Source organism: Acomys russatus, chromosome 30 (genome assembly GCF_903995435.1).
Source record: "Acomys russatus chromosome 30, mAcoRus1.1, whole genome shotgun sequence".
Classification (NCBI taxonomy): Eukaryota; Metazoa; Chordata; class Mammalia; order Rodentia; family Muridae; genus Acomys; species Acomys russatus.
Genome location: NC_067166.1, coordinates 24,480,958 through 24,505,639, shown reverse-complemented (window position 1 = coordinate 24,505,639; position 24,682 = coordinate 24,480,958). Strand labels below are relative to the sequence as shown.

Genomic DNA, 24,682 nt, shown 5'->3' with positions numbered 1-24,682 from the left:
GAGGGAAGGGTTTAGTTCAGCTTACATTCAGGTCACACTCTGTCACTGAGGAAGTCAGGGCAGGAATGCAAGGCAAAGAAGCTAAGGCATAAGCCACGGAGGAATATTGCTTACTTGCTTATGGCCCGTAGCTTTCTTGCCCTGCCCTCTCACAACACCCAGTTCCACCAGCCCAGAGGTAGGACTGTCTACAGTGAGCTGGGACCTCTGACATCAGTCGTCAACCAAGAACATGGGCCATAGACCTATCTGGTGGGAACATTTTCTTTTAAAGATTTATTTATTATTTATACAGTATCCTGCCCACACGTGTGCCTGCCCACCACAAGAAAGCACCAGATCTCATTACAGATGGTTGTAAGCTACCATGTGGTTGCTGGGAATTGAACTCGGGACCTTTGGAAGAGCAGATGGTGCTCTTAAACTTCTGAGCCATCTCTCAGCCCAGGAACATAATTTTAATTGAGATTTCCTTTTTCCCCAAACGACTCTAGCTTGTGTCAAGTTGACATGAAACTAGTCAGCACAACATGTAACAGCATGTCAGTTCTGACAGCTTTAATTTAAGCACACTATTTTATTATGGAAACAGTTCTGTATTTTATAGTCTTGCTAATTAATATGGTTGGAAGTAGATATAAATACATGGGAAAGAGATGGATCTTTAACGTTTATTCTTAGAGCTTTAATTACAGACCTTTCAATGAAGTTATTTACATTTGACACCTCGAAAACCTAACTCGAATTTCAGTGCAAAGTCGCAGTTGCCTTTGCTGTTCCTAAATAAATGTTACAAAAATACCTATGAAGCAATAACCTTCTGGAAGAAAGTCTTTGTTCCTACAAAAATGACAGTGTTCTATTTGTCTCATTACAGATGCAACTTAAATGAGATAAAGTTTTGATCTGTTTAGTTATTTCAAATATAGTCTTTAAATTTTCCCTTTAACGGTGAATTAGTCCCTTTGAATGACTTTGAAAAAAGCTAAGTACTTTATACCTGTAATTTCTCATCTTACACCTGTCTTCCAAAATACGTACTATGTCATCAGTTGCTTCTGGCTCACAGAAGTTTGAATATTTACTCTTCTGGTCATTTTCAGGAAGGTTCCTGCTAGCCCTTTCTCTAAGCTGTCTAAACTGTGAGTGTTCGTAACCACGAGCGTATACATGCCTTGATCTCTTCTTTCAGTGCTTTCTAATTTCATGATTCATGGCCTTTTTGTCCATCCTATATCTCAGCTTATTTTTTTTTCTGATTCCTTCTTTTAAAGAATGATCCTTTAGATAAGGAAGTGCTGTTCAAGTTCTGATAGAATCCTAAAACTGTTGACTTTATTTTGGCATTTGTTTTAGGGTAGAAGGGCTATATTAGGGAAATTTTCAGTTCTCAAATTAATCAGAAAACTCTTAGGTTTCCCTGGAGCTCATTTGCCTCTTAAAGTATCTCACCATAGGTATACATGACTATAATATACTCAGCATTTTGCATCAGAAACAACAGTGACTGGGAGTGGACAGTTGGATCAGCAGTAAAGAAAGGTGCTTGTCCCCAAATCTGATCGCTTAAGTTGGATCCCTGTGATCCCCTTGGTAGAAAGAGATGACTGACGCTCCAAGCTGTTGTCTGCACACATGCGCCATCATGCTCATGCAGTAGTGACAATGACATTAGGGGAAGAAAGCCCGCAGTCGTGTTGTCAGAAGGATGGTGAGTTCCCTTGGAATCTCAAGGAGACACTTTTCTTTATCCCAGTACTTGGAAGAAACAGTGAATCAGATGGTGATTCCTACCATTGAGTTGTAGTCTACACTAACGTGAGAGGAACACACTTTGTTTACATTGAGCTCATCTGGTTTGTCAGCCTATGTGACAGGTGCTATTAGGCCAAAGTAAAATCCTTGCCTTTCAGAATCCAGAAGTAGGTAATGGTGTGGAAATTTGAAAGGAATGAGAAAAAAAGAAAGAAAGACTATCTAGGTTGAGGAATTAGTCTTTTTGGAGAAAGTTTTGTTTTGTACCCTGGCTGACTTAGAATTCTTCACACTCACAGTGAATCCCGTACATCTGCCTCCTGAGTACTGGGGTTAAGGCTGTGTGCTACCATGCCTGGCCTAGTGGAGTTAGCCTTAAACAGAGAGAAGGAAATAAGTGATTGTTTCCCAGGTTATCTATATTATATAGTAGGTACATGTTGTATATGTAATATAGGTAACTTGGAAAACCGCATGGTGGGGGTGATAGCAGTCTGGAGTATTTCTCTGAGCATTTTTTCCTGTTTTCATAGAAATTTTATTAAGGGTTTTTCTTAGGTTTGTATTATATTGTTAATTGCTTACAAAGAACCATATTTCACAAAACTAAGTGCAGCTTGAGTGATAAGGATAAATTTTTCTGGGAATCCCGTTGTTTGTTGTTGTTGCTTTTTGTTGTTGTTTGTTTGTTTTTACTTATTTTATTTTTGTACGTATACGTTTATATTATTGCACATATATACAGTAGATTACCTCTGGCAAGAAGAACCGTGATACAATCAGGAATTATCTAAATGTTACCTTCTTAGTGTTTTGGCTATTTGTATTTGACAGTCTTGAAGAAGACATCTTTCCTATCTTGGGGCACCTAAGTTTCTGAATGTAAATAAATCTCCATCACATCTTGTCATTATCAACTTAGAACACCTATCTAGATCTAAAAACATCTTAACCCCTAAACAACTAAGCTTCATTGTAAAACTAAACTACCTGGTCTTCAACTCCCTCAGAGACTTGAGAAGGAGTAAATTTGCTTACCTGACTATGACGGGAGTGCAGGTTAGTAGCTTTCCAAATGAAAAGATGACAGAGACAGTTTCTATCTGAATAGTCACCCAAAACTCTCTATAACGTTGGAGCATCTTCTTCAGCCTTCTGACCCAATATATCTGACAGACATATTTGTGACGCAGGAGCTATTGAGGACTTGTTTATCCTGTCTAGGCAGAGTTTGGCCGTCGACTCTGCCTGCATCCAAGCTTGCCCTTTTTTAAGGCAGAATTCTGTCTGTGGTAGAAATGAGGACCTTTTGCCAGGTGGTTATTTTGCCACATTTCAAGCCATCTCCATAAGGATCTCTGAGCATTTTTATTATACCGTTCCTCTATAGTGAGATGAAGGTAAAACAGTAATGTGAATGAAATTTGCTTCCAGTGCTTCAGAAAAGGCATTTGAAGGAAGTAGTGATGGCTAGTGTATCATGAAATAGAAACTTGGTTAAAGAAGGAAGTAAAACTAAGAGTGGTTTTACAGGTTAACAAGAAAGATGGCTAAAAACTTGTTTACCAACAATCAAGACATGACTTAACATTTAGAAGGAGGGTACAGTGACAAAGTGGGAACGTTTTGAGTATGATCATGGTTATGAATCTCTTACCTGATATGAAGATTAACATTGGGATTAAAATGTCTAGGAACTGTAAAATTACAGTGGTATCACACATTCACATTATTCAGGATATTGACATGTCTTGAAAGAGAAGACCCGTAGTCAGATACTAGAGTGTTGAATGAATGTGCCTTAATATTCAGATAGACTCTAAAGCACAGGTATGAAATAATATTACCTGGTACCCTGAAACTTCAATGATATTTATTCAGAATAGTAAGATGTAGCCAGGTGATGATGGCACAGGCCTTTAATCTCAGCACTTGGAAGGCAGAGGCAGGCGGATCGCTGTGAGTTCAAGGCCAGCCTGGTCTACGAGTAAGTTCCTGGACAGCTAGAGCTCTTAAACAGAGAAACCCTGTCTCAAACAACAACAACAAAAACAGAAACCAAAAAACAAACATAAAAACCCAACCAAACAAAATAGTAAGATGGGTAATTTAAAAAGAAAAAAAAAAAAGATGGGTAATTAATGAGAAAATATTGAGAATGAAAGTCATGGTCAAAGTTACAAAGTCTGGGAATCTGAATACATTCTTGTGTAAAATTGCTTTACCTCTTAAGCATTTGGAGGCTGGCTGGTGATTGGAGTTGCTACCCAAGGGCTGTTGACCGACTCAGTGAGTAAAAGTACTTGCCACCCAAGCATGGTAATCAGAGTTTCATCCTCAGAATCCATGTAAAGGTGGGAGGAGAGAAATGATGCACAAAATTGCCTTCTGAGACACACACACACACACACGATAATAATTTTTTAAAAATGACTTCTAAACTTAAATGAATTATTTTACATGAATCCTAGAAATACACTGTTGAAAAACCCCTGGCTGTGGTTGCCTTTTTTTGTCTTCTGGGCCAAAGTCTTCTGTAGGCCTGGGAACCTCCAACTCACTGTGTATGTGAAGATGAAATTGAACATCTGATGCTGTACCTTTCCCTCCCAGGTGCTGTGATTACAGCCATAGTGCCACTCTGCCTGGCTTATGAGTTCATTTAGTGCTAGTGAGTGAACTAAAGTACACCTCTTAACCTTTCTAATGATACCACGAAGATATATCAACCGTTTGAGCCGTACTTGTTTGAGCAAAAATAGCTTGTTAAATACTAAGCAACTCACCAAAGTAGTTAGATTAAAAATCTTGAATTTACTCATGAAAACAAAAACATATTTATAATCCCAAATTTAGAACATCAAAGCAGGGGGATTGCACATTAGAGAGCCAGCATGAGCTATATTATGAGACCCTGTTTTAAATACTAGTTCACTGGGCTGGAGAGTTGGCAGCAGTTAAGGGTACTGCCTGTTCTTCTGGAGGGCCTGAATTCAATTTCCAGCAACCACAGGATGGCTCACAACCATCTATAGTGGCATCTGATGCCCTCTTCTGGCATGCAGGTGTAGATGCAGATAGAGCATTTATATACATAAAATACATAAATAAGTCTTTACAAATAAAGGAAGAGCTAAAAAACAAACAAAACAAAATAATTAGCACACAGTGGTCTGGGGATGGTAGCTCATTGCAGAGTGCTTTTCTCATGGGCGAGAATCCCAGGTGGTCCTCAGCTACATAGGAACTTGGATGTCCTGGCTTTAAAACAAAACACATAACAAGAAATAAAACTAACCAAACAAAATGTCATTCCTATCGTTCCATTTGTTTGATGGCGTTTTTACTCTGGACCTGCAATTACAAAGAAAAGAAACCCAAACAAAGTTGTGATATAAATCATATTTGGCACACATAATCTCATTGGCCATATTTGGATGTTTTAGAAGCTTCAGGTTTTTGTGTGTTTATGTGTGCCCATGTTGAAGCATATTTGCCTTCACTCTCCTACTCTAATCTCTTTTGAGTTAGAGTCATTATTTAAAAAAATATTTTGTATTGTATAATGTTCATAGTAGTTGAATGAATTCTAAGCCTTTCCAGAAAACATGTAGAGAAATCTTTAATGTTTTAACATTATATCTGATTAGATAAAGAATGATTGAGTTCACATTAAATGTAAATTTTCCTCACATTTTGGTGTGGAAAATGTATTTTATTTAGTTAGCATAATCTATATTGTATGTAATTGCTTAATACAAAAATATAATTTCCACTAAAGTAATTCATTTTACTTTATAACAAAATACCTCACCCTACTGTTGAACTCTTTTATCCCTCCACTAATGTTGAACTAGTAATGTTAAATAGACTTCTAAAGTTGTAAGATGTGGGGCAGACTTACTGTCTTAAAATTTTTAGGGTCCTTCACAAAAACCTATGTATTTGCAGTATTTAAATGGCAACGCCATGAATCCCGCTAATAACAAACTGAATCAGCTTTTGGGAAATAAAAGTTGTGGTCGTGGTAAAGAAATCTTACACCGGCCCCTTCCTTTTCCTCTTCCGGGGACAGTGCTTATAGGCACTCAAAACGGTCCAATGTTTGACATACCATCGTAGGCTCTCCTACAATACAGCCTCTAACAAAACTAGGCTGTCTCGAACCCCTGGCAACAGGATTGTTTACCTGTACACCAAGAAGGTTGGGAAAGCACCTAAGTCCGCATGCGGTGTATGTCCAGGCAGACTGCGCGGGTTCGTGCTGTGAGGCCTAAAGTCCTGATGAAGCTGTCCAAGACAAAGAAGCAGATCAGCAGGGCCTACGGTGGCTCCATGTGTGCCAAGTGTGTCCGTGACAGGATCAAGTGGGCTTTCCTTATTGAGGAGCAGAAAATCATTGCGAAAGTGTTGAAGGCACAAGCACATAGTCAGAAAGCAAAATAAATATGTAGCTTTTTTAAGTAATAAGAAAGAAAGAAAGAAATCTTAAATCCAAATCCTGTTTCTTACTTGGAGTTTGTTGCTGTTCTTCTGGACCAGTTTTAACTGCCATAAACTTGTCTTTATAGAGAAGATTATGAGTAATAGTTTTCTGTGGTTATTGTAAAATACAGTAGCTTTTCTTTTACTTTCCTCTAGTGATGTTCATATCAGATAATGAAAGTTTTAATCCTGCATTGTGGGAAGAGCAGAGGAAACAGCGGGCTCAAGTGGCATTTGAATGTGATGAAGACAAAGATGAAAGAGAGGCACCCCCCAGGGTGAGTCTGTTAGCTTTTATTTCATGTTTGATGAATAAAGTTGGTATTAAATACCTATATTATGCTATTTGTGGTTACAAAGAAGAGTTGAATTCATTGCTTACCACAAAGCACTTACTAATCCAAATGCTTTCACCTATGAAGAAATTGGAGAGAAATATACAACTGCCAATAAAAGGTAGATATCAGGGAGAGATAGAACTCACTGGTGGAGCTCTTGTCTGTCATTTATAAAGGCCCAAAGTTTGATCACTAGCATTGGGAGGAAAAAAGGGAAAAGAAAACAAAACAGCTGAATTTGAAGTAATATAAACTTAAGATTAAAACAGAATTTTTAAAACCCTATCACCTGTCTTCACAGTTCAGATAGATTGAACATTAAGCTCTGAGGTTGTTATTAGAAATACTAATACTTCATATTTCTCTTATTTCTCTAGGAGGGAAACTTAAAGAGATATCCAACACCATACCCAGATGAGCTTAAGAATATGGTCAAGACTGTCCAAACCATTGTACATAGATTAAAAGATGAAGAGACTAATGAAGAGTCTGGGAGAGACTTGAAACAACATGAAGATCAGCAAGTTGTAAATAAGGACATGGGTGTGAAGGTTAGAAAACTCAGTTCTAAGGAAGATCTAAAGTGTTTGAGACAATTGAGATGATGATCTTAGTTACATTCTGCATTATTGTAGTTTTGTTATCAGATGCCTAAATAGTGAACTTTTTGAATTCCACATTGTTCATCTTCCAGTTCTCTATCTATAGAAAGTCCAGTTTCTCAGGATAGTTCAAGATAGCTGTTTAAAAAAATCATTGCCTGCCAGGCTCTGGTGGTGCACGCCTCTAATACAGCACTCAGGAAGCAGAGGCAGGCAGATCTCTGAGTTCCAGGACAGCCAAGGCTACACAGAAAAACTTGTCTTGAAAAACAATAAATAAATGAATAAATAAGTAAGTAAATAAATGTATATTCTGAACAAATAATGAGATAAGATTGTCAGAGTTATTCTGATATATTGTCAGAAAAATATTCTTTCCCACCTATTTCGATGATACTGGTCCAGTTTATTCTAATTTTCAATTAGTTACTAGTATAGACATTTGACACTTCCCTGGAATGTTTTAGAAACATTCACAAATTTCTTTTTTGTTGTTGTTTTGTTGTTGACTTTTTCTGTGTAGCCTTGGTTGTCCTGGACTCACTTTGTAGACCAGGCTGGCCTGGAACTCAAAGAGATCTGCCTGTCTCTGCCTCCCAAAGTGCTGATATTACAGGTGTGTGTCACTGCACCCTGCTCACAAATTTCTTAAGCTGTATATTTCCTTAATGAACTTTTCTCAGTGCTACCCACCCCCAAACAAAAGTTTTGTCATGCCATTTAGAGTCACTGTACATTCCATAACAGGCAAAAATAATTCATTATCCTTTGTGAGAATGCTGACCTAATTGACTCACTTGATACCAGTCTTCCAGAGGAAAAGTAACTTTTGCTAAATTATGTACTTTAATGTAATCATGGCTCTCCTCAGGCCATCTGCCCTCCAAATGGGCTCTTTATCTGTGAGTCTAATTTATGTGTTCATAGTTTAAAACCAATTTAGAATTAGAAGTTGATGTATTACTTACATTTTAGATAATTTTTAATACAAAAATAGACATAAAACTTATATAACAGATCTGTATCTTTTATGTAGATTTCAGAAAGTACTACAACAAAAAGCAAACTTGATGAAAGAGAAAAGTATATGAATTCTGTACAGAAAACTAGTGAGTCTGAAGCTGAGACCAATCCTGGAAATTTACCAGGGACTGCAAATATGAAAGTGTCTGGGAATCTGAAGCATATTGTTAGCCATGATGATGTTTTTGAGGTATGACTTCATTCTGATATAATCGTGAGAGTTTTCAATTTCTAGTATTTCATTGCTGTTCACAAAGAAGGCTGGCTGGGTGGTGGTAGTGCGTGCCTTTAATCCCAGCACTTGGGAGGCAGAGTCAGGTGGGTCTCTGTGAGTTCCAGGCCAGCCGAGTCTACAAAGTGAGTCTAGGACAACCAGGGACAGAGAAACGTTGTCTCAAAAAACCAAACAAACAAACAAAAAATAATAAAAGGCTGATAGTATGAGTGCAAAAAATACTAATACCTCCTAAAATATCAATACTAAAACTGCTAAAATATCATTCATCACTTTAAACATAAAATTTTGTATTCTTTTTGAGTAAATGACTTGTAGGTAAATTATCATGGTTATATAAAATAAATAATTACATTTGCTTTTATTTTTTGCAGCAATGGGGATCAAACTCAGTCCATAATAGGGTCATGTTCTGTCTCTCATCTCCATCCCCAGACCTTGCTTTTTTTTCTTTAACATCAAAATGAAAAATGGAAGATGTCGATCAGTGGTAGTGTGCTGTCCTACCTTGTATAAGGCCCTGCATTCCATCCCTATCACTGCAAAAAACCAAAACAGCACAATGTCTATGATAGGTATATCAATCATTTAACTTATGTAAGCATTCATCCTTGAATGTATTTCCTTTGTTCAGGGTCTGAGAACCTAGATGTAATTTCTCCTATTGAATAAGTAAAAGCTGTAGTTTTTGTTTGTTTTTAAAAGCAGGGAGCCTTTTTATTGACATAGCTCAAACTCTACAGATTATTGATTGAAAGTATATAATTCATGGCTTAAACAATTTACAAAGTTGTAAAGTTATCACCACTATAGTTACTTGCAGAATATTTTTCTAACCACAGAAAGAAAAAGAAATCTCATACTTTCTGTCCCTCTTCAGGCTTTGCATCCCCGTAAACTCTAAGCAACTAATACCTATTTTGCCTGTATAGATTTGCCTGTTGTTGGTATTTTTTATTAATGAAACATACACTTACACACACACACACACGCATATATATGCAAGTGCCTTTACCATCTTACTGGTCTGGTAAGTAGTCTTTTATAGCTTCTTTCACTTAGCATTTTCTCTTGAAGTTCATTATATGGTATCTCTCAGTGCTGCATCTTATTTCTTTCGTAGCTGAATAGCATTCTATTCTCAGGTGTAAGTGAGATGACTAAACAGAGACAGAACTCCAAGCTTTTTGAGACTAGATATCAGTTTATAGCCCCAGATGGCTGGCAGCTGACTGTGCAGCCCCAGCTGGTATAACTCATGGTATTCCTCCTGTCTTAGCATCTTGCATGCTGTGTCTGTAAGTGTGAGCTACAGTGCCTAGCTGGAACTCCATGGGAGCTCTGGTTCTTCCTTAACTCCAGTTGTAGAGGCTCTAACATCCTCTTCTAACTTCCATGGATATCTTACACACATGGCATATAGACGTAGATGCAGACAAAATAATCATATATAAAAATAAAACTATATAAATCTTTAAATATATGAATAGAGATTACAAACTATTACATGAAAATAGACACTATTTTTATGTATCAAGAGCCAGAGCTACCATGTAGGTGCTAGAAAACAAGCCTATGTGCTCTGCAAGAGCAACACGTGCTCTCACTGCTGAGCCGTCTCTCCACTACTCATATCTTTATTGTGCCACTTACACACACATCTAAGTCCCTAATACTGTTTGTTTGCTTTTTTCTCAGGGTAGCAATCCTTGTAAAACATTTGCTTTAATTTCATCTTAGTATCTAGGAATGATTTAGCTGGCAAGAAATACATGATATTAAAATTTCTATTAATAATTATTGACTAGCAAGACATGTTCTTTGTTGACACAACTCAGCAGTGAGTAATCTGGAACAACTGTGGCATATTAGACGAAATAAACAGGGAAAAATAACAATTTTGTTTTTAAAGTAGGTGAAGTTTTTTATTGTTCATATTGATAGCAGCCCATCTTAGAAGATCCCTTAGAACCCGGATATACTCAAGAGATTAAACAACAACTAGGGAGAGACTCTGTTAAGGGACTTTGTAAGGTGAAGTTTTCAAAGACAGGATTGTGCTTTGGTCAGTTTTGTTTGCCTGTAATCTTAAAAAGCTCTAACACATAATAACTGTTAATATACTTATTCAGGCTTAACTCAAAATATGATACAGTAAATATTTCAGTATGTTACTAGTAACTGCTGCAATTTTATTGCTGCGCTTGAAGAAGTTAAATCACACAGTTTTTTCTACTATTACCATCGAAATGGACTTTTATGCATGTTCTTAACAGTCTACTTTGTTTTTCCTGTTTCTATATTCAAAAAGTCCAAAATTTAATTTTAGTATTTCCCCCCTTTTTCTTTAAACTAGGAATCTGAAGAACTTTCTTCTGATGAAGAAATGAAAATGGCAGAGATGCGACCCCCATTAATTGAAACCTCGATTAATCAACCCAAAGTTGTAGCTCTCAGTAATAACAAAAAAGGTTAGATGTTAAACGGAAAAGCACTAAGACTAGAAATGGCCTAAATAAGATGTAGTAACTTTGTGGGGGGTAAATTTTACTGAGTGTCACATTATTCAAACATTTTGAAAGCAAATTTTGAAACTGCCTTTCCAAAAAGGTTCTCCTTACTCCTTTTTTAAAGAAGGTCCTCCCTACCCTTATGCAGATTTTGTTTGTAAGGGCATGGCATTAAAGGGATAAATTACAGATTATAATTCCATTTCTATTGATTATTTTCTAGATATGTATTCCTTGTGTGCTTAATTTTATCCATAGATGCATGGCAATTTTGAATTGCAATGAGGCTTATGAAGGATTTTGTATCTAATATATAGCATAGTACCTGATATATGCTAACCACATTATTATTTTATTCTTAACTATTCCAGCATGGTAGGTATTAAGCCTTCTTCCCCTTCCTATGTCAACTAATTTCCATGTAACAAAATATTAGAGTCTTAGGAGTAAAGTAAGTTGTCTCATCACACACCTCTTACAACTAGTGCCTAATTAGCTTTGAATTATCTCTACCAAATGTTTATCCAAACCGTTGCCATCATAGAACTAGTGATACTGCCAAGGTGGCACCTGGTTAAGGGGTTTGTAATGATACTTAGAAACTATTGAATACTTTACTAGTTGCTTAGGTATTAAGCAGTTATTGTTTAGAAGTTAAACAGTTGGTTGTCATACTAGCCCGATAACAAGAACTTCAAAGGCAGTCTAATGGTATTTTTATAAATTAAGATATAAGACGTAAGTACCTTGAGGTTGGAATTACTAAACCATTTGAGCCCTACTTCTGAGAACAGCTGTCATGTCTAAATCATAGGCTGCTCTGTGGGTATGTCTGGGTGCACTAGCTCCTTGATTTGGCTAGAATGGAGTTTTTGTTTTTTTTTTAAGAGTTTTTTGGATAAGTATTTTCAAAACTGCTTTTAAACTTCTGCATTAGTGGAATTAAATACTGCTTCCTTTTCTTAGGTAAACAACCAGCTCACATATTGAGATTGCCACTTTATAAGCAATTCTTTGAGCTTGGAGAGATACCATGTTTGGTTCCCAGCACTCATTAGGTGACTCACTGTATAACTTCAGCTCCAGGGATATGATAACTCTGGCCTCCGTGAGCACCCTCACTCAAATGCATATATACAGACATACATATAAAAATAAATCTCTAAACAGTCATATGAAATAAGCGAGTTGACCTTTTAAGGTCACTTGATTTTGTGTATGTGTTGATTGCGTTGCTTAATTTTATTGTCAAAATAGATTCAAAAAAATTCCATGTGCGTAGGAAGTATTTTTTTGCCCAGATAAAATGTAAGAGGTTGTGAATGATTAAGTATTTTTTTTATCATGGGTTCTTAAAATTGAAAGGACAATTCATTCACCAAAATGAATTGGTAGTCTTTGAAAAATGTGCAATAAGCCAAGTCAAATCTTGGGTATCTTTTACTTTGATTACATTAAAAAGTGGTATCACCATTTTAAAATTATTAAATTTTTATATGCACATAGAATTTAATTTTCAGAGATGCCTCTGATTATATTACCTACTTAATTATTCACCTCATTAAATCAAAGCTTTCTATAAATTCTTAGTGAATTTATCATTACTCTTAAATACTTTGTTCTTGTTTCAGATGATGCAAAGGATACAGATTCTTTATCAGATGAAGTCACACACAATAGCAATCAGAATAACAGCAACTGTTCTTCTCCATCTCGGATGTCTGATTCAGTGTCTCTTAATACTGACAGTAGTCAAGATGCCTCACTTTGTTCTCCAGTGAAACAAACTCCTATTGATAGTAACTCCAAAGTCAGGTTTGTGAAAATTTTAGCAAGATTATTTACTTATACAATAAATAGAAATAACAATACAAGTAATAAGTATAGGACTAAACATAATGGCTTTACAAATATTAAACAAGTGGCTTGGGCAATATATTTCTTTCATTTTAAAACTATAGTGATTATACAGTTTTATTTTAAAATAGCTTTTTTTAGTTGAGAAGAAAACAACAAAACACAATAGATTCTTCATCTCTAGGTAAAATTAACACGTAAAAATATTTCTAGGTGTTAGAACATATAAACAGCCGATTTGAGGAAGTTGAGATGGAAAGAGTTATTTTTGTCCATAAAAATCATGTAATTACTTCTTGTTGCTGTGGTAAAACACCATGACCAGAAGCTACTTATGGGAGAATAGTTTGTGTTGGCTCACAGTTCTAGAGGGACAATGTGTAATGGTACTAGAGGCATGCCTTCAGGGAGCTGGAGTAGGAAGTTGAGAGATCACAGCTCCAACCAAATGCAGAGAGCAGGAAAGGCAAATGAAAGTGGAGGCTGCAGGTTTTCTTTTTTTATTATTATTATTATTATTAATTTATTCATATTACATCTCAATTGTTATCTCCTCCCTTGTATCCTCCCATTCCTCCCTCCCTCCCATTTTCCCTTTACTCCCCTCTCCTATGACTGTGACTGAGGGGGACCTCCTCCCCCTCTATATGCTCAAAGGGTATCAAGTCTCTTCTTGGTAGCCTGCTATCCTTCTTCTGAGTGCCACCAGGTCTCCCCAACCAGGGGACGTGGTCAAATATGGGGCAGGTTTTCAAGCCCACTCCTAGCGATGTATTTGTTCCAGCAGTACTCCATTCCCTGTCCCCAGAGGCTCATGGTCATATCATAGTGAAAATTTCTTTTAAATCAATGTTAAAAGGATCCATGGTTTTTAACAGTCTCAATACTGTTAAAAAGTCTGAAATCTGAGACTCAAAACTCTTAATTGTGACCTCCAACCTGCAAAATATATGTATTTCCAACATACTATGGCATGGAATATACATTACCATCCTAAAATGAGGAATGAGGACATGTGAGGGAATACTGAATCAAAGCAAAACCAAAACCCAGGAAGACCAGACTCCATGTCCAGTGTCAGATGCTTAGATGGCTCTGTCCAATTAGCTTTGTGACCTGTGCATACATCTCTCGTGGCTGGTTCCACTCTCTGTAGTCAGATCTTAGCAGATGTCTCGTGGCTCTGGTGTTTCCTAACAGTTGGGTGTTTCTGCTGCATCCCAGGCTTTGCTTTCAGTATTTCATGCAGTGGCCATTCACAGCAACTCCAGCCCTGCCAGACTTCACCTGTCCTCAGGGGCTCTCTGAAACCATATAGGAGGAATCCATAGCCACCCCACTCTTAACATCTTCTGTGCCATGGATGCTACTAGCAAGTTAAACTGACAGCTTGGGATGGACACTTGATGCCTCACCCAGTATTACTAGTTATTTTTCCATGCTTAAGCAGTTGCTTTCTAAGAGCAGAGGACCTGTTAGGGTTTGATTAGTTGGAAGCTTAGGTGAGTGGGGTCTTGCCCTGAGGGTGCCCTTCTCATTGTTCTAGTCAGAGCAAGGCACTGTTCCTAATGGTGGTACATTCCGTTTCCCAGCACTAGTATTGGCTATAATATTGTTTCCTACTGTTCCTATTCTCTCCAAATGGTACAACTCATTGTTTCTTTTTATTCTACTTTCTGTTTTTTAGTGTAGACCAGTATAAAGAGTAACCAGTAGTAACTATGCCAGAGACTCAACATTATACTCTCTTGAAATTTCATGCACAAAAGAAATTAGTTCATTACCTTGTTTTGTTTTGTTCTGTTCTGTTTTTAGACAGTCTCACTACGTACTCTGGCTGCCTACACCTTGAACTCATAGGGATCTTCCTGCTTCAGCCTCCCAAGTACTGAGATGAAAGATGTGCATCACCACAGCTGGATACTAGTTAGTTTAGCATCAGGCAAATTCTTAGGGCAGAGAAAGCAGCCAAAGTCTTTGCCAACATATTGATGAATGACCTGCAGCGTAGTTGCTAAGGCGGTTTGTGCTTCCCTCTGGAACCTCTTCAGCAGGGCTTCTCCCACCCTCATTGCCCTCAGCACTGCTGTCTTCCATGCTTCACTAGCCTGGCCTGGAAGCTCGGCTTACATTTTTAATGCCGCCCTTCAAAAGTCTTCCACGTCCTCCAAAAATCAGCCTTGTCAGATTCTTCACGGCAACATCCTCACTCTCTGCTGCCAGTTTCTGTGTTAGCTTCTGTTGTTGTGATAAAATGCCATGGCCAAGTGCGGCTTTCCGGGGGAGGGGGGGGGGGAGTTTGTTCTTGTTTATGGTTCCAAAGGAAGAGTTTTTAACGGTGAGAAAGTCACGCCTGCAGGCAGCTGAAAGTTCACATTTCCAACAACAGCTGGAAAGCAGAGAACAAATTGGAAATGAGGCAAGGCTATAAACTCTTAAAGCTGGCCCTTAGTAATGTGCTTTCTCCAGCGAGGTCCCATGCCCTAAAAGTTCCTCCAAATAGAATCATTGACTAGAGACCGAGTGTTCCCATATATGAACCTATGTGGGGCATTTCTCATTCAGACCATAGAAATGCTGGGTTTTTCTTGCTAATTAAAAGGGTTCATTCAGATGCTCTTATTTGCTGCTGTATATTTGGCCTCAACTTAATTTTGTAGGGAAAAAAATCTTTTGAGAGAAAACAATGTGTAAACTTCTTTTATCCTGGGTTTAGTTGAAGTTTAAAAGTCATTTTATCATTTTAAGCTTTCAAGAAACTCAGTTAGTTACCAGAGTAAGTTCAAAACAAAACAGTATCATTCAACTGTGGATTCAGTCTGTGAGCTAGAAGTCAGCTTGAGGGAAAGATGTAGGCTGCTACTGAACTACATGCTGGTTTTACAGGTATTTTAAACCCTGACTAGAGTTAACTTCAGTAAAAGCTGTTACTTGTCTTACTGTAAAAACAACAACAAGGGGGCTGGAGAGGTGGCTTAATGGTTAAGAGCACCGTCTGCTCTTCCAGAGGTCCTGAGTTCAATTCCCAGCAACCACATGGTGGCTCATAGCCATCTATCATAAGATCTGGTTCCCTCTTCTGGTATGCAGATGTACATACAGGCAGAACACTGTATATGTAATAAATAAATAAATCTTTAAAAAACAAACTAATTTTCTATGTGAATATGAATTCAGATATTATATTATCTGTTCTCTTTATTTATGCTATACGCTGAGTAAAATACTGGTTTTATAATCCCTTATGTATTAAAGGAAATGCTTAATTTGTTGGATTATGAAACTTTGCTAATGTTATTATTGGAAAGTAGTAGGGTATAAATCATTCTTTTATATAACAAAGTAAGAGTATTAAACAAGGAGCATAGCATACCTTTTATATGCTGTTTATTAATGAACTGTAACTTTGTATAGGGTCAAGGTCTATATACATTTGTTCTGTACCACCAAGTAGAAATAAAGTGTTTTCTATAGGTTTATAATGACAAATTTATGAAATATTTGCCAAATTATACCACAGAGTAATGTTCAAGTATAGTTTCTCTTTTGACCTCTTTACGAAGTTAGCTGTTGATGTAGTTTTGTTTTAGTTTAACTTAATTGTTTATATATTTGGATTTAATAACCCTTTGTTACGAATGGTAGCCTGTGATGAGCACAGCTAATGTAAAGCTTCAGAATCACTTGTAAACGGTCCTATGCCATTTCCTTAATTACTCATGTTACTGTCTGACTCTGTGTCTTTTCCACCTTTATTTATGAAACTAAAACATTTCATATTTTAGCACATTTGTGAAAAGACACAAAACATACACCACTCTGCTCTTGTTCTTAGCTTAGTCCTAGTAACCTATTTTGTAGCAAGTTATATTGAATATGTTGATGAAAACTGATCTTGATAGTATTGATGCCTTTGAGCTGTTTTACATGTTTCCCTAAAATAAATCTCTTTCTACTTGATGGAGATTTTAAATTAGGGCTGGAGAGATGGCTCAGTGGTTAAGAGCACTGATTTGCTCTTCTGAAGGTCCTGAGTTCAATTCCCAGCAACCACATGGTGCCTCACAATCATCTATAATGTGATCTGATGCCCTCTTCTGGCCTGCAGGGGTACAAGCAGGCAGAGCACTATATTCACAATAAATAAATAAATCTTTAAAAAAAAAAAAAACTTTAACTGATATAAAAGCACAATTTTACATATCAATTAGGATATAGTGATGTCTTGAACTTGTGTATTATTCTAAAGCACTTCATCAGGAGCTCCATCAATTGTTTTAATTTGTATTAGCTACATATCAAACAGTTGCTAATGATCTTCTGTTAGCAAGAAAACGTGTCTTTTTAACTTTCTCATAAAATTCTCTATTATTTTAGGCAAGAAGATGAAAATTTTAACAGCCTTTTACAAAACGGAGTTATTTTAAACAGTTCACCAGAGGAAAAATTCAAAGTTAATGATAAAAAGGATTTTAACTTATCTGCATATGATTTGAATATTGAAGATCATTTAGTTCTAATAGAAAAAGATGTTGACTCAAAATCCACATCTGATGAGTCTCACCAATTAGACCGTATCAACATGAATCTGAATAAACTTTTGACCAATAATACCTTTCAACCAGAAATCATGGAAAGAACAAAGATGCAGGATATAGTGCTTGGAACTGGCTTTTTAAATGTTCATCCTAAAAGTGAAGCTGAGCACACAGAAAATGGAAATAAGTATCCGAATTTGGAGTCCGTAAATACGATAAACGGTCTTTCTGAGGAAGTTCCACAGTCTCCTGGTAGGACTGAGCCCCAGAACACCAGTTCTGCCACTGACGTGGGTATTTCTAAAAGTACTGAGGATCTCTCCCCTCAGAGAAGTGGTCCAGTTGGACCTGTCATGAAGTCTCATAGTATAACCAACATGGAGACTGGAGGTTTAAAAATCTATGACATTCTTGATGATGATGGTCCTCAGCCACCAAGTGCAACTGTTAAAATCGCATCTGCTGTGGATGGGAAAAACATAGTGAGGAGCAAGTCTGCCACACTGCTGTACGATCAGCCCCTGCAGGTGTTCACTGCTTCTTCCTCATCTTCGGAGCTACTGTCAGGTACAAAGGCAGTTTTCAGGTTTGATTCAAATCATAACCCAGAAGAGCCAGACATAAGAGCTCCCATGGTAACTGGCCCACAACCTACACCTCAACTATATGGTCCTCCGCAATACAATGTCCAGTACAGTGGCAGTGCTGCAGTCAAAGATACATTGTGGCACCCTAAACAGAATCCACAAATAGATCCTGTCAGTTTTCCTCCTCAGCGCCTTCCTAGATCAGAGAGTGCAGAAAATCACAGTTACGGGAAACATCCTGCCAATATGAATTTCTCTAACCACAACAATGTTAGAGCCAGTACTGCATACCACTTGCATCAGAGACTTGCCCCAGCTAGACATGGAGAAATGTGGGCTCTCTCCCCAAATGATCGGCTGCCTCCAGCAGTGACTAGGACTACAGTTCAGCGACAGAGTAGTGTGTCTTCAGCAGCTTCTTTAAACATTGGTGATCCTGGTCCCACAAGGCGCACTGAAGGAGACTATTTATCACACAGAGAGTTACAGTCAGTGGGAAGAGCTCCAGTCATGGCAGGATCACAGAGACCTCTCTCTGCACGAGCATACAGCATTGATGGCCCAAATACATCAAGGCCTCAGAGTGCCCGGCCCTCCATTAGTGAAATACCAGAGAGAACTATGTCAGTTAGTGATTTCAGTTACTCACGGACTAGTCCTTCAAAAAGACCGAATGCAAGGGTTGGTTCTGAGCATTCTTTACTAGATGCTCCTGGAAGAAGCAAAGTTCCTCATGACTGGCGGGAACAAGTACTTCGACACATTGAGGCCAAAAAGCTAGAAAAGGTAATTGAACGTGGTTTGTTTTGTTTTGTTTTTTTTACTCTCTTTATCAATCTATTTCCCCCCAGAAATGGTTCATCCTTTGTTTTTTAATCAATGAAATAAGACACTGAGTTGTTACCTACTTAACAGTCTAGGCGTTTTCCCCTGTTGCTGAGAACAGAGTTCTATAGTTAAGCCTAAGACTGGCTGGAGAGATGGCTCAGTAGTTAAGAGCACTGACTGCTCTTCCAGAGGCTCTGAGTTCAATTCCCAGCAACCACATGGTGACTCACAACCATCTGTAACGGAATCTGATTCCCTCTTGTGGTGCACATGAAAACAGAGTGTTCATATACATCAAATAAATAAGCTTAAGTCAAGACAGGTGAGACTGTTGTGCAGGTTGCTTTCTCATGCCTCTACGTCTCTGATGGTCATGCTGCATCTCTTCTCGTCAGTGCACACGTACCAGGCACAGTACATACACACAACTTTGTTCAGTGTTTTCTGAACTGATCACTACCAATGATGGATATGTAAGTGTCATAAGAAAATACCAGTTTAGACTAGAATTACTGAAATAACAGAAAATATATTTCCAAGTGTAAATATTTCATCAAAAAACTTTTTTTTCTCCAGTCTATATTAAATGAACTAACATCGTCACTGACACATGATTCTGGTGTGACATTTTTATCCTTGACTTTGCTGGATTGCGTTTCTGGTGTACTTGAACAACTTGGTAGAGTATATTTGTGGCTATAGTGCAACTTCGTAAAATAACTAATGCTTCACTTCATAACCTTATTTGTAAATCTGTGTCTTTTGAAAGTAATTAAAAACCAAAATCCTATAAAATTTATGTTTTGTTAGTACATTGGCCATGTGGTCCAAATGTATAGACAATACTCTTTAAGCCAGGCATGACACTACACCTATAATTGAAGCACTTGGAAGGCTGCAGGAGGATCACCAGTTTGAAGTCAGACTGGGCTAGGTAGTGAGACCTTATTTCCCTACCCACCCACCCTCTCAAAGATGTATTTATTAGTATGTATGTTTGTTTGTTTGTATGTATGTATGTATGTATATGCATATATATGGATTTTATTTTAAATTACCATTTTCTTTGCTTATCAAATATATATTAACTACAGCTGAACATACCTAGTCTATTGTTTTTAAATTCCTTAAAGTTTTTGAAAAAAAATGCCTAAAATATGATTACCACTTTCTATCCAGTTGTATTAGATCTCAGTCTATAATTGTTAGTTTTTAGGTAATATCTGTCAGTTGTAGCGACTTCACCATCGCTTCTGTTTGCTGTAACTCTATAGCATGCAGTTGAAGCTGTTCAAATTTATATTCATTTTATTGCCAATTTTAAATTTTCTTATGCTGAGATGAAGAGCATGGCTCTAATTTATAACAAACTTCTGATGTACATGTAGAAATGAATTTTAGAAGGAAAATGTTTTGTCAAAGAGGAGACTGTTTCAGAGACATAGGTAACAGTGAATGAAATGTTTTATCAGTAGGATTGAGATACAGGGATGAATTCAAGAAGCGTTTGGAGTAGACATTCTTAAGAGTTTGTTTCTGGTTGACTTTTCCTATAATCAGTATGGATAAGTGACAAAACCTGTGACTTTGTGCTTTGCCTAAGTGGCTGTTGGGAATTTCATTATTACCAGATATAAAGTAGGAGGGCTCTGATATATGGAGCAAAGTTTTTATTTGGTATAGTTTACATTGTAAATGGCTTATTCTCCCTCTATTCTGTTTGATAGAGGTGTGTCTGGACTTCAGTAAATATGAAGCAATTAATACCTAGCTCATTGTTGAGTGTGCCTTTTAGCCTCTTTTTCTCCTCCTCCCCCTCCCCCTCCTCTTCCTCCTCCCCCTCCTCCTCCTCTTCCTCTCCCTCCTCTTCCTCTTCTTCAGACAGGGTTTCTGGACTTGCAAACACATACTTTATTTTTTTGTATGTTCTAAAAGTATTGCCTAATGTTCTGAAAGTTACTTTTTTTATTTCTAAGAAATACCTTATGCTGTAGTCTGGCAGGGTTTTGTTTTGTTTTGTTTTCGAGGTAAACCCTGTTTACAGGGGTCTCTGTATAGCCTTGGCTGTACTGGACTCGTTTTATAGACCTGGCTAGCCTTGAACTCAAAAAAATCTGCCTGCCTGTTTGTGTGCGCCTGCCATATCCGGCTTAGTCTGTCAGTTTTTTATTCAAGGTGGCAGAAGAGGCGTTTTAAATTTTCCTCAAGAGAAAATGCTTCCTTTACCTTTTGAGGTATTAGGGCTTTTTGTTTTTGCTTTACACAGTAGATAATAGTTTATTGAAGCATATGGGTTTATGGCCTTTTAGTTATAAACCTCTCCTTTATCCATAAAAAACTGTACTAGGAATCCAAATACATAAAACAGATTTTGCTTTGAAGATTTCTTTACTGACTTAATTAAACTAACAAGGAAAATTAGAAAAAGAATTAAACACAGCATTGGTGGTGCATGTTTTTAATCCCAGCAATCAGTAAACAGAAGCAGGTGGATGGCTTTGAGTTCAAGACCAGACAAATCTTTTTCTTTCAGAGTTGAATTATCACTAATACCAGTATTTAGTAAATTCCTACCTATGTAAAAAAAAAATCAGATATTAAGTACTCCAAACAATATTATTAATACAGTGTTAATAATTGTCCCTTTTATTTGTTTTTGTTACATAATAGGAATCCTTTTTGGGTTCTCAACGTGGGTCACCACCCCTTTGGGGTTTATGTATCAGAGATCCTGCGTACCAGATGTTGATATTATTATTCATAATAGTAGCAAAATTACAGCTACGAAGTAGCAACAAAAATAAATGGTTGGGGGTCACCACAACATGAGGAACTATATTAAAGTGTCTCAGCATTAGGAAGGTTGAGAGCCACTGATAAAGGGTCTCGCTAACCCTGAAGTATGTACTTAGCCCTGTTGTCTTGCTGTTAGATGAACATCAGCAGTATTGAACAGCAGTGCCTAGGACATTGTGCCTAGCATTTAATCAAGTTAACATGTTCAAATCAATATCTTAGAAGCTGCAAAATAACTAATTTTATAGTTTGTTTTTTCTTTTGGTATTTTTGTGTTATTTCTCAGTATTATCAACTTCAACTCTAGAGAAACTATTTCCTAAGAGTAATGTCAATGATTGTTGTTTCATTTTTCTACTTTAATAACAGTCCATGCCTTAAATACGATTTCCCTAATTTAGCCATCAAGCCTCATAGCTCCTCCTCCAGGGGATCTGATGCCTTCTAGTTTCCATGGCCCCTTGAACATGTGGGCATATGTATATGTATGCACAGACCCATGTATATAAACTTTTTAAAAAATTTATACGTTGCATCTTAAAATTTAAGGTAGTTTCAAAATGTGGAAAATAAATTTTTGAAAGAATGAAAGTGACTGATAACCAGATGTTTATCACTAATACATTTTGCTGTAGTATGTATTTTAAATCTTGATAATATCAATAAGAAAATTCCTATAGAATGAAATAGATCCTTTAGAAATTCAATGACATAGAATTAGTAGTTGCTGGTCAATTCATCTGATAATGAGAAGTTTACTTATATACAACTTTATATAAATATATACACACTGGAGTTTGTGCTCAGTTTCTATTTTTGACATATATGATATATTAGGTATAAAGGAAATTACAGTATTTAATAAACTCAAGGAATTACACATTTGTGCTTCTCTGGTTCTTAAACATCTGATGGTTATGATTATACATGTTCTGCATGTGCATGTGTGTTCTTATGTAGCTGTATGTACCAGTTTCTTTCAGGCTCTGAATTCAGTGTTGCATGATACTTGTGTGTGGTGTGGGTGGGGTTACTTATAAATAAATCTGTGTATATAACATGTCTTGTGGGTTTTGCATGCTACACTAATCTCTGTAAATCTACCCTCTCTTTATTCAGAGTATGCTGTCAAGGTCCTTTAATTCCAATCTTACTGCTGTAAGCAGCTCTCACTATGGCAGCTCTAGGGATCTGCTTGGCAGCCAGGGCAGCCTTGCCCTGAGTGTTGCAGACGGAAGAGGTTCTGGTGGGCACATTTTTCGAGTGAGTACCTACAGTAGGCTAGTACTTTTAGCACATACATGAGAAAATTGAGATCTTAAGTGCTTTAACATTTCTAGGGGGGAAATTTCTATGAGTTAGAAATTTTTGTATTTTCTTAATGGCTTAATTCTACAACTTCTGTCCCGTTTCTTTGGTCATAAGTTAATGATTTAGCTAGCTGTTATTTATAAGCCCAGTGATAAAAAGCACTATATATACTACAGTTTAATCATATTTCACAGAATATGATTAAATATGAGACTGTAGAAGTTGTAAAAGTATCAGCAGAAAGGAAAAATCAAATATTTAATTGAACACATTTCACCCATGGTCCTAGGTAGTGAAAGACTGACTATTCTAATGACAGTTTAAGAGTCAATTATAAGGACTGCCAAGCGTGAACAACACAAGCCTTCATGGCTCAGCAAGGACACACAAAGGTAGTGCAGCCCCTGGGTAAATACTCCTTTCTGCCTTGAAGACCTTTCTTCTACGGCCTTATTTCATTCCTTCTTGTAACTTGAGGGTTTTGTTTTGTTTTGTTTTGTTTTTTGAGTCTTTACTTATTCTAAGCTCTTCACTTTTTCATCAGTCCCACTTCCTTCATCCCTGGCTCTGCTCTGTTATGCTCTAGAACAGGAGGAGTTTCACAGGTTCCGTTTGTTGTGCCTGCTCTGAGCTGGTCTTGGCCTGTGCTAGGGCCATCACTTGGTTTCTTTGATATATAGCAACAGCAGTCTTTGGAGCATCTTAGTTTAAAAGAGAAATGCTGAGCCAGCTTTTCATTTCAGCAGACCATGAGTGGCTTTCATAGTCATCTAGAAAAATTGTTCTTCCTAAAACTTTGTTTTACAATCACATTCTGCCCTTGTTTTTCTTAAATTTAAAGTCTATATGGCTTGAATTTTAGCTTTTCATTCTTAATATGCTTGCTCTTTTTAAAGACTGCATAAGCATAGTTGTCTATTCATGCTTGAGTTTAAGTTTCACACTTTGAGCTATATTGATAATTATGTATTCTAAAAATATATCACAATAAGAAAAGAAATAATGAAATTCTTACTGTTAGGAGATAAAATTAGATCAAATTACACCAAATAATGCTAAGTCATGCTTTGAACTAGCAACTAACTAAACATGATAGGTCTATTGCAAATACAATTTTTTTAAGGTTAAATTCCAAATCCTTAAAGTTGTATGGGTTCCATGGTGCATTATAGTGGGGTGTATTTTGAATTATTTTTCAATATAAAATTTACGGTTTTTTACTGCTGGATACTTTCTTGAACAATTGAAAATAACAGTAAAACATACTATTCTTTATTTTTTAAATTAGGTGTGCTTAGAGTTAATTTAATGTGAATATAGATGTTTTAGTCCCATCATATTTATAATAATAAATATTCAGGGAGAATGACATTTAGCCTGATTTTTTTCCCTCCAAGGTTATTAAACTATAATGAGCAAACACTTAGCATATGGAGATATGAATTAACTTTTAAAGCATTTCTCTAAAACAGTGTCTTTAAAATATTGAGCTAATATTAACTATAACATAGTAACAAAACAAGTTTTATACAGCACATTTATTGGGGCTGCACATCATTATAGTTGAGAGGAAGTTTGATGCAGTACCATGAAATCAAAGCAAGAACAGTTTATTTTCATTGATCAAAACCAGTTTCTTTAGTGCTTAACAGTAATATATTAGTTGCTCTTAAAAATTGTAGGAAATTAGCTTTAACCCATGACTATATTGATCAAAGATACTAACTTAGGAGTCTAAATGAAACTAAAAAGAACAGAAAATGGCATGTATCCTAATCTTTATTAGGAATGTCTGTCTATAAATTTTTTACACATTT

General features: G+C 36.8%; 1 protein-coding gene and 1 pseudogene across 7 annotated transcripts in view; both read left to right on the top strand.

Moving 5' to 3' along the window:
• Positions 1-24,682, top strand: part of Erbin (erbb2 interacting protein) — a 98,950-nt gene that overhangs the window by 67,678 nt on the left and 6,590 nt on the right. For 4 of the 7 annotated variants that reach the window (XM_051172418.1, XM_051172416.1, XM_051172417.1 and 1 more), the window contains exons 16-21: positions 6,397-6,518; positions 6,956-7,129; positions 8,217-8,393; positions 10,795-10,909; positions 12,580-12,763; positions 17,183-18,716. In XM_051172418.1, the coding sequence (XP_051028375.1) occupies positions 6,397-6,518; positions 6,956-7,129; positions 8,217-8,393; positions 10,795-10,909; positions 12,580-12,763; positions 17,183-18,716 (2,306 nt within the window). Of the gene's footprint in view, positions 1-6,396; positions 6,519-6,955; positions 7,130-8,216; positions 8,394-10,794; positions 10,910-12,579; positions 12,764-17,182; positions 18,717-22,673; positions 22,818-24,682 lie in introns of all 7 variants that reach the window. The other 3 variants (XM_051172415.1, XM_051172412.1, XM_051172413.1) reach the window with 1 other exon arrangement.
• Positions 1,666-6,223, top strand: LOC127212181 (60S ribosomal protein L34-like; annotated as a pseudogene).